The sequence below is a fragment of the Polyodon spathula genome, chromosome 20, assembly GCF_017654505.1.
Source record: "Polyodon spathula isolate WHYD16114869_AA chromosome 20, ASM1765450v1, whole genome shotgun sequence".
In the NCBI taxonomy this organism is placed as follows: Eukaryota; Metazoa; Chordata; class Actinopteri; order Acipenseriformes; family Polyodontidae; genus Polyodon; species Polyodon spathula.
Genome location: NC_054553.1, coordinates 20754581 through 20766000, shown reverse-complemented (window position 1 = coordinate 20766000; position 11420 = coordinate 20754581). Strand labels below are relative to the sequence as shown.

The window sequence follows — 11420 nt, the reverse complement described above, 5'->3', positions numbered from 1 at the left end:
GAAATGAATTCTCCATTTGTAAGTCTGTTAATGGGTACTGGATGGTGTCTGAACACCAGACTGAGAGTTTTACAATTACAAAACCTTGGTTTAAAATCTATGGATAGGATTCTTAGTGATCCTCAACTATGAAACTGCTACATTCTTACAACAGTGCAAGTTTACTGGAAGCCTCTATTTGGGATGATTTGCTCCTGTCAATGAATTACCAGCTACTAATAAGTGAACCAATGTCTTGATTTGTATTCCAGCACAGGTTGTGACTCACACAACATATATGAACTGAACACAATGTCCCAGGCACTGCCTGTGTACTGGAGAGGCATTGTTGATTCTTGCCATTGCCAGGGAACTGAGCACAACACAACACATGTCTACACCTATTAACAGTGATCTAGTGATACAGCCATCGACTAGGAACGGCACACAGTTGGACATGCAAGGATTTCAATTATTCAGCATTTACATCCAATAGCTTATTGTCATGATGTATACCAATAGCATGGGATCAGGAAGATGCAGTGGGGTCTATTCAATTAATCCGTACAGCGTCAGATCTAAAGTTTTCACCAGACCATTGTCCTGCTGGAAAAACCAATCCTCAGAGTTGGGGAACACTGTCAGAGCAGAAGGAAGCAAGTTTTCTTCCAGGACAACCTTGTACTTGGCTTGATTCATGCCAAAGCTGCCCGATTCCAGCCTTGCTGAAGCACCCCCAGATCATCACCGATCCTCCACCACATTTCACAGTGGGTGCAAGACATTGTGGCTTGTAGGCCTCTCCAGGTCTCCGTCTAACCATTAGATGACCAGGTGTTGGGCAGAGCTGAAAACTGAACTCATCTAGGGGTGCTTCAGCAAGGCTGGAATCGGGCAGATTTGTCTTTGTGAAGGGCGCATGAATCAAGCCAAGTACAAGGTTGTCCTGGAAGAAAACTGGCTTCCTTCTGCTCTGACAATGTTCCCCAACTGAGGATTGGTTTTTCCAGCAGGACAATGCTCCATGCCACACATCCAGGTCAATCAAGGTGTGAATGGAGGACCACCAGATCAAGACCCTGTCATGGCCAGCCCAATCTCCAGACCTGAACCCCATTGAAAACCTTTGGAATGTGATCAAGAGGAAGATGGATGGTCACAAGCCATCAAACAAAGCTGAGCTGCTTGAATTTTTGCGCCAGGAGTGGCATAAAGTCACCCAACATCAATGTGAAAGACTGGTGGAGAGCATGCCAAGACGCATGAAAGCTGTGCTTGAAAATCAGGGTTATTCCACCAAATATTGATTTCTGAACTCTTCCTAAGTTAAAACATTAGTATTATGTTGTTTAAAAATGAATATGGACTTATTTTCTTTGCATTATTCGAGGTCTGACAACACTGCATCTTTTTTGTTATTTTGACCAGTTGTCATTTTCTGCAAATAAATGCTCTGAATGACAATATTTTTATTTGGAACTTTGGAGAAATGTTGTCAGTAGTTTATAGAATAAAACAAAATGTTCATTTTACCCAAACACATACCTATAAATAGTAAAACCAGAGAAACTGATAATTTTGCAGTGGTCTCTTAATTTTTTCCAGAGCTGTATGTATATATATGTGTATATATATATATATATATATATATATATATATATATATATATATATATATATATATACATATATATATATATATTACACACACACACATACACTATAGCATTTTTATATGGGGTCAGGCCACAAAACACTGTCTAAGTCATGAGTTAGACCTCAAACTCATCTGCACATACATTAATGGAGCAGATTTACTAAGCTTTGTTAAATGTAAAGACTATTAAAGCTACAATTATGAAAAGCCAAATCCAGCTAAAATACTACACAATCTAGGCTCTTAAAACATTCACTACACACTGCAAGACAGAAAGCACACTCATTTCAAAGTTTATTAAGGGTTGAGCTTGCAATGCATGACAGAGGCAGATAAAGTGATGCATGTTTGGGCATGTCCTTTGGGCTCTGAGTAACATTACCAAGACAAGAAAGCACTAATCACATTTTAATGTTTGCACAACTTTTAAACATCATTATGCAAGAGATAAGACCCGATAGGGTGGGTGGTATTGGACAATACCGGACTGCCCAAGGGTGCAATGAGCCCTTACAAGGTCTGGTATTTCCCAATACTGCCCAGCTGGAGGATCTGCAACTGTTACAAAGAAAAAAAAACGGTCACTCCTGATGAGTCTCTCAAGGTCCCTCAAGGATATCCAGGTGAAAAGGCACGTAATGCTGATATTTTTTATTTCCTGGTCATCTATTGAAAGTTAATGTACCCCCTGCTAAGGGTACTAGCCAATGATTTGCCAGAAAATATAAAGCCCATTTCTAAGCCAATTTCTAATCAACATTAATCAATGGTATAAAAACTAAACATTTTTTAAAGCCTCCACTTACCTTCTACTCGTTATTGGTACATTAGGACAGTAAAATGACTAGACCTTTCATCAAAGGCACTGAAAAGGTCAAATCTCTGTCAAGGACATGAGGTCCATCTGCGCAGAACTGGCAGGGTCAGTGCATAACTGACTTCCCTTGACTATTTACCATTACACCACCACCCAGCATGTCCTCATAAGACGACTCAGCCTTTCAAAGGAAAAGAAAAGGTCTGAATTCCAGGGCTGCAGTGCACCGGTCAGGAGCTGAAGAGAAACCATGCTTCACAAAGCAGCAAGGTTAGTCTCACAGCCTCCTCAAGGCACTCATTAGTTCCACTGCAGGACTTCATGCAGATGTTTCCAGTAAGCCATTAACTAAGAGCCAGGCTGCTGTCAGACGTTTATTCAACGGATGTTCTTTGCTGAGTAATGGGACACGCACTAGCTTTTTGAAAATTTTGTCGTCTTCTTTTTTACTTCCTCAGGTTTGATCCAAGTTGGACGTTTTTGTTTGTTTTAAATTTTAAAGCTTGTTTCTTGTTCATGCTGTTCAGAGCAGATTTAGCTGGTCTGGGCGCTCACATTCCTGGCACGTGGTCATATCAATACTATAACAAAGGTCATTTCTGAAGCCAAAGGACTGGGTGCTCAGCAGGGTGAGTTTATAACTGTGGTGAGATGGCACTCTGTATCCAAGTGCTTGTCACAGGGCTGTACAGAACCTCACCAGTGTTATGATTTTAGAGCCAAGAATTTAAAAATAATGGCATCAACATAATATAAAATATATACCATCAATTTTGATGTGGGCCTTGCTGTATGTTCGATTTGTGTGACACCTGAGTAAACAGAGTTCTTATCTGAGGAGTTGTAAGGCACACTTTCCCTATACACTGCCATATCCGTTGTCTGATCCAGATTAGTTCCGGTGAACTAGTCTTCAAAAGAAGCCTCTTCTGTCATTGGCACACAGGACAGAAGTACAAATATGCTCTTCATCCACCGGCCCCAAACAGCTCCCTGAATTATTCAGAGTGTTTTAAAACAATTGCATGTCACGGCCTGGGGTCTGCCTTTCACATCACCTGCGTCTATTCTTCCCTGTGACAGGCACGTCCCTGGGGATCAGTCCTTCAGCCTGCGATGCTTAGAACTGCAGCAGAGACATGCGCAGATCTAGTGGTGTCGGTATAACCCGTTTCTGAAGAACCTGTTTGCATCTGCCACAGGGGCAGGGTTGGACAATCCGACCTCATTTCAGTCAGTGGTCCTATTGTCGTTTCAATCTGCTACTGGATGTTTACAGCAAAGGTTATATGGGTTTTCCAATCAAATATGTTTCTCTAGTTGTAATCTTCTCGTTTTTTCTAGTCATTGTCCGTTTCTTTTAATTTGTCTCACTAAACCCCGCCAAGCAGTAAAAAAAACATTAAGTATAAACTGTATATTTTCATCCCTTTACACAATTAATATTAAAACAATATTCCCAACCCCATGAAACGCTATCCCTACTTTCCACCATTAGTTTTGGACCTAAATTAACCTGCCATACGCCAATCTGTGGATTTGCTAACAGGCCCTTGTTTTATTACTTATCTATCAGCAGAACGGGGCCAGAGCGAGTTCTGAGTGCTCTTGTCATTTCAATAATATAGCAAGGGGAGTTCTGAAGCCAAGACTGGGTGCAGGACTACCTCATCACAGTTAGTGAGTTTCTAACTGTGGTGAGGTGCCATTCTATGTCCATGTGCTTTGTCACAAGGCTGTACAGAACTTCACCAGTTAAACTGTAGAGTCAAGAGGTAATGCAGGCATAACAACACTATAGAACCTACTAGTACTAGAGCAATCGAATGTAGAAACCTGTAACAAAACCACCAATAATGGAATTTCCCAGCACAGAATTCTCATATTATCCTTAAAGTACAAATATCTAATCCAGTAAATCTTATCTGAAATGTATTACCATCACTTCATAGATCTCATATTTTCCTAGATGAAAGAGGCATTCTACAGATTCCAAAAGGACCTCCAGCCTGAACTGATTAATGTGAGACAGAATCACGAACATGTGACCGGTAATGCACACATAGAGCTTAACAACACGGTGAAAGAGAAGGATTGGTAGGGAGACAGGAGCCATGCACACAACGTGTTTGTCACAACCTCCACTTGGGCCTCTATTCACAAACCTTTTTCATCAAGCGGCCTTGTGCTCAAACACCAGTATACCAGGTGTAGGTGTTGCTGTGCACTGATAGTTTATCAAGCCGCGAAAGCTCTGACAACAATTTGTTTTATAGTGAGGATGGTCCCGTCCCAATAAGTTTGCCATGGTACTTCTGAATAATGCTTCTCATAGTTCTCAAAGACATGAAAGAGCATAGTTTATAACAATTTTCAAAAATTTATATTTATATTTCACTTCCTAATTTGAAAATATAGAACTGTAAGGTCACTTAAACCTACTTGTGTTCAGAAGAATTTTCATATTATACACCCACACTTCCTAGTTTTAATCAAGAGCATTTTGCATTGAAAATGTAGGAAGGTGTCAATACTTTATATACGTGCCTCTGTGTGTGTGTGTGAGAGAGTGAGTGCTTTAGCTAAATTATTGACACAAAGAAGCATGTCTCATTAGGTAAGACAAGCTTTGGTGGAGGCCAGCACTAATGTTTTGAAGACTAATTAATAAAGCATTAGTGGTATTAAGAGAAGTACAAGTAGTCAAAGGCAACGGCATTAAATCAACAGCTTCGCAGTGCAACGCACAACCCATGCAATTAAATATTAATAGGGCTTCTTAATACAATCTACAGCACTACTGCACAGCTGGGTCCTGCTGTATTAAACAAAGGTTGGAAAAGGAAGTAGACCATCTTTCTGTCAGCGCAGAGAGGTAAAGCCACCATGAAGTGTGTTCAGATGGTTCTGGAGGGATATGTGACCATTTCTTATCATTATTGACAGTCACTTCTTCAGGGTAGTTGTTTCAGGGGTGAAGAATGCACCATACTGTCATTGCTTTTGACACTGCTATGGCAGCCCCTACCAACAAAGAGTGACATGCAACAGGGAGATACAGCGTTTATATATCACACCATACATGCCACTACTGTTGCATATTCATTTAATGCACGATTCTGGAGTTTAAAAAACGATGACAAACCCTCACATATGAAAGCTAGTATGAAGTATCACAGCATAACGCTCAATGGAAAGCTTCAAGAAGAAGTAATGCTCAGGTGTAATGCATTTTTAAAAGGGGCAATTACCTTTAACATACAGATCTCTGAACTGACTAATAGCAGCTCAGATAGCATGGTGTTCAGGAGAGTCAGTGTAATGAACTCCTGGTAACAAAATACGGACACATCGATGTTTAAGAGTCAAACCGCCATTTTATCGAGCAGGAGGTTTGAAAAGGTTACTGTTTTGTAATTTGACAATTTAAAGTGTTTCTTCTCAAGCGAATATTTAACACTCCAAAACCCAGACAGAAACAGCCCTTTATCTAGTGAACCACTACTCCAATTGTGATGACACTTGGTACTGTTTAGCAGGAGTTACTAATAATCCAGTGGTACATGGAGACGGTGTCTCGTTATCCTGTGCAGTTTGGGCAAGAGGACAGTGAAGCAAAGCTGCTCAAAATGATTTCTAGAGACACCCAAACTCCTACAGGGGGCTGTGTGGTTCAGTGGTTAAAGATATGGGCTTGTAACTAGGAGGTACCTAGTTCAAATCTTTCAGGTGAGATGTTCTTGTAAGTGACTCTGCAGCTGTTACATAATTCACACACCCTAGTCTTGTACCTTTGTGATGGTGGTCCACTGTAAAAGGTGCTATATAAAGATTACTATTATATTAATATGAACTTACTATAAATCACAAAAGCAAAGATTGCTCCACTGAAGTACTGTTAAACACAGACAAGTTTTTTGGGGTTTTTTTAGAACAATGCTGTGTGTTCTATAAACAGACCCTAGAACTTTGACAAACCCTTGACAGTGATTGGTCGTGTTTTATAATTACATACATCTTGAAAAACAATTGGTTCAGTTGGGTCTAATTTTGTATTTAGAGCCATGGCAGGGAGGTGTGTAAGCACGTTACTGACATGCCTGTTAAGGGATAAAATACATTGCTAGACAGTCAATTTGCTGGTGGCTCTTACCTTTGAGTCATAGCAATGTAATGGAGTGGTTGCTATGGTACATGACTTATTACATTGTGCTCAGCAACATTACAGGACCCGTCTCCACCTAAATACAGTCAGCACACCTTAATCCTGACCTGTGATATCAAATAACGCCTTGCCATGCCCTCGAGCTTCCTAATGCTCACTGACACGCCAACACACTGAGAGACAAGACGCAGGCAGTCACCCAGATCAAAGCTAAAACCTTGGGAGACAATGCATGCCGCTCTCTATACTGGACAATTGTACGCTACAGTATAACTGAGATTAACCTCTTAACCTCCAAAACGTCTTGCCTTAGTTATATCCAGAACTAAGCAGCAACATGACAACAAAAAACAGCCTTTGAAAGCATTCTTAAGAATTGATTAAAAATCTATATTTTCTTCTTTTTTTTTTTTGCTTGGTAATTATCGTATCGTTTGAATACACCTGCTTGAGACCAGGTTTTTCATGATTATCTATGCTTTTAACTGTATAAACTTGTCTATAAACACTTAATATTTCATTATATGATACATGTACTTATATAAGCTGATAATCACAAGATTTGAAGAAACTGGCACTCATGAGGACCGAACAAGGTCAGGCAGGCCAAGGGTGACCTCAGAATCACAGAACAAGTTCGTTCGAGTCACAAGTCTGCAAAACCGGCGATTAAATGCCCCTGAAATACAAGCTCAGCTAAATGCTACTAGAAGTACAGATATTTCAACATCAACTGTTCAGAGGAGATTGCGTGAAGCTGGCTTAACTGGAAGAATTGCTGCAAAGAAACCATTGTTAAGAGTGCAGAATTTGCCTGGGCCATAAAACACAGAAACTGGACGTTTGAGGAGTGGAAGTCAGTCTTATGGACTGATGAGTCAAAATTATTATTTGGGTCCAACCGCCAAGTATTTATAAGAAGCAGAGAGGGTGAGCGCATGAGTTCTTCATGTGTGGTTCCTACTGTCAAGCATGGACAAGGCAGTATCATGGTCTGGGGTTGCTTTGCTGGTGACAGAGTTGGTGATCTTTACCAAGTCCAAGACAAGCTCAACCAGCATGGCTATCATAACATACTTCAGAGGCAATCATTCCATCAGGATTACGGCTAGTTGGGCAGTCCTTCATTCTTCAGCAAGATAGTGACCCGAAACACACCTCAAAGTTGTGCAAGAACTATCTGGCGAAGAAGGAAAGTGAAGGACAACTCAGTCTAATGACCTGGCCTGCCCAGTCTCCAGACCTCAATCCCATAGAACTTGTATGGGACGAACTGGACAGAAGAGTCAAAGCAAAGCTACGCACACGTGCCCTACATCTCTGGGAATTGCTGCAGAAGAGGTGGGACGACATGTCGGTGATTTCCTGCTGAAACTTGTTAACCGAATGCTTTGTGTTTGTGAGGCTGTTATTAAGGCAAAGGGTGGCTATTTTGAGGAATCCAAGATTTAGAGACAATTTTCAATTTTCTTGAACATTGAAAATTGAAAAACAACTTTGATACTCCTTATGTTTTGTTTTGTACATTGTAACATGTGTTTTCATTTTCAAGTATTTACAGAAACGTATACAACGTAAAACATTGTCAATTATGAAAAAAACCTAGTTTCCAGCAAGTGAACTCAAACTTTTGACTGGTACTGTACATATAAAATAATTACAACTAGTACTAAAGTAATGTATGCCTTTAAAATGTACATGAACTGCTGGGTTGAACATCTAAAAACATATACTTTTTTTCATTGTAAAAAAAAATTAGGAAAAGATAACAAATGGCACTCCTAAAATGGGGTAGGTAAAAATACTTAGAAGGGGGCTAAACTGAGGGGGGGGGGTCTTTATTGGGGCCTCATCATGATTAACAAACCTTTCTCAAGGAAGGAGCGTGTGTTTAGAAACAAACAATGCAGGGCTATGTGTGGGCTCTGAAGGCATGGCAACTATTCCTGAAAGAAATTTTTTTCTATCTATCTAGCTCTTGATTATATATATATACCCCCCTACCCCCCCCCCCCCCCCCCCTCCCTTTAATGGAGCAGTCTTTATAAGCTGACTTGACAGTCTATATAATATCAATATATCACATGTTAAAAACAGCTTTTAAGGAACAGCTCTATATAGATGTAATATAATAATCTTTAATCTTTATTTGTATATAGCGCCTTTCATAGTGGACCAGAAATGAACACAAAAGAAAAGTTATACAAGACCCAACTGGGTCAGGCCCCCCCCCCCCCCCACACACACACACACACACACACACATTTATGGTTTTATGAATAGGGTGCGGGGACAACGTTTTCCCCAGTTTGGATTAGAAGTGGCAATCAATTCATTAACTTGTCAGGAGTCACGTCCCTGACTCTAGATCCTGGAGCGTTATAACAAGGTAACACAGGATCACCCATAACTACCAAACACTCTAAAATATAGAAATGACTAACTTTTCAACTATAAGTCATTTTCACACATTTGTCATTGCACTTATTTGGTGCACAGTCCCCATATGTTAAGGCACTGAAATATAAAGACCACATTTAGATGAAACCTGAGCTCCAAGCAGGCTTGACTCTGCACTCCCATGTTAAAACCCCAGGATATGAACACCACCTTTCTAATCACAACATTATTACATTGACCACAGAGGGGACTGTATTAAGCAGTATGACTGTAAATCTCCCCATGGTAAAGCAAAAGACTGCACACCAGCCTGGATATAAGCACTTGTCTTTAGGTTTGGATACAATAGAGTATATTGTATAGCAACACAGAGCACTGGTGCAGTCTCCACGGCAGTGAGGAGATTACCTTGGTGACGCCTTCCTTGTTGGCCTCCACCTTCCTCTTCATCTGGATCATCTGCCACATGTCGCTGACTGGCATGGCGCCCCCACCACTCTCCTTGGTGCGCTCGAGCAGGACCCCCCCGCTGGGCAGCTGGCTCAGGGCACTCATCTGCATCTCCACTTGCAGCAGCTTCTTCTCCATGCTGTGGTAAGGGCTTGCTTTTGCTCTGTGCTCCTCCTGGGAGCCCCCATCTTCCTCCTTCACCCCGTTCCCTGGAGGGATGAGCAGACCCTGGGCAGGCTTCAGGAAGTCGTGGTCCTCGGGTCTCAGCTCGGTCTTCACATCTTGGATGTTGAGGTGTCCCAAGATGGCATGCAGTAAAGCATGGAGAGCGTTGAAGTTCACTGCACCCACCTCGGGGGTGCCAATCGATAAGTTAGCCAGTTCGTATAGACTGATTAGAGAAGGCATGTTGTTTTTGCTGTTTTATTATTATTTGTATTTTTGAGTTTCCTTCCCCACTGTCTAATAGGAACATGCCTTTCAAAGCAAACCCATCTATAGCAATTGCTGCTTTTTGGTTTACCTCTCTCCTAATCTCTCTTTTTCAGTTGCATTCTCTTAAAAAATATGTCTCATTAAATGTATTGTTTAAAATATCTCTCATAAGAAAATGTTGAATGAAAAACTGTCCTCAGTCTAGAATTTTTTCAAATACTATCTGTTCAGCCCTTAAATGGTATTAATAAAATATGCCAATTTAACTCTGTACTATGCAGATACCAAATAATTTCAATTGGTTAGAATACGCTGTCCAGTACATGCTCTCCTGTGCTGCCCGCTTCAATGAAGCTTTTCGTTAAGATTCTGTTCCAAGTTTCTTCAACCTAACCCCGCTGGGGACACGCCCATCACTCACGAATATAGATCGTCACAATAGCATTCACCTCCAAAACCTCGTTTCATTGGACAACGCGACTGTCCATCGTATATCGTTGGTAAGGGGGCCGCCATACCAACGGTAGGGGGAAGAGTTGATTTGTGGCGTTGCCGGTTGCTTAGCAGCGGTCGGAATTCATAGCCTTGTCTCTAAGGAATTGGCACGCAGGGAAAAGTAGTCCTAGTTTAATTATAATATATATTTAAAATAGTTTCCAACCTGCTAATTGTCGGCTATAGTTTAATTTAGCTCAGAGTACCTTTTTATTTTATTATTTTATTTGCTCATATTTTCAGCTAATGCGTTAGTATAGCGGGTAGTATTCTTTCGCACGTGGATTGTGGTGTCTCGCTCGTGCAGTTAGAGAAGTGTATAAAAGCCAATTAAAATGTGTTTTTACTTTTTAAAATACCAATAGGGGTTCCTGTAAGATGTAAAAAGTAATTAACAAAAACACACCTTAAAATGTACAACTCCATTATGCAATTACCATGAAAGCCTGCCTACCTGAAGCGTGTGTTAAAAACCACTCATGGAATGTAAACAAACAGCTGTCAACATGTTTTCTGATAAGAGCAATAAAGATTAAAAAAAAACGAATTCGATGATAGCACTACATTTATTTTTTAATTGCAATACGATACTGTTGTTAAAGCGACAAAAAATATATTGACATCAGCTCATGTTGTCACACAGCGTATTATGGACACGTGGTATATTGTTGCAATGTTGTATTTGTTGAGATCCGGCAATACAATTATTTCTGACCAATAGTTGTAAACTTTATGAGGAGTATGCACGCCCGAGTAATGGAATAAGCATATGCATATTTAGAGCTATGTTATATGCAGCTTTCATTTATCTAGACAAACTAATCTATATGCAGTTGAGTTTGTTGATTCACTTTGCCATGTGGATATTACAATTCAGTCAATCAGAATTATGACTGGAGTCACACTGTAATATTACACAGAGGATGTAATGCAGGTAACAATACATATTTTATATAATGTGAAAGTTATAGATTTTGTTTAGATGAATTTATATTTCTTTATTATTATGCATTTTGAGCACAG

At 40.3% G+C, this 11420-nt stretch overlaps 1 protein-coding gene across 3 annotated transcripts in view; it reads right to left on the bottom strand.

Annotated features, from left to right (window-relative positions):
* Nucleotides 1–10262, bottom strand: part of LOC121295558 (uncharacterized protein C16orf96) — a 46737-nt gene extending 36475 nt beyond the window's left edge. For all 3 annotated transcript variants that reach the window (XM_041220338.1, XM_041220339.1, XM_041220340.1), the window contains exon 1: nt 9426–10262. In XM_041220338.1, the coding sequence (XP_041076272.1) occupies nt 9426–9875 (450 nt within the window). In that variant the 5' untranslated portion in view covers nt 9876–10262. The remainder of the gene's footprint in view (nt 1–9425) is intronic.
* Nucleotides 10263–11420: the final 1158 nt, after the last annotated feature.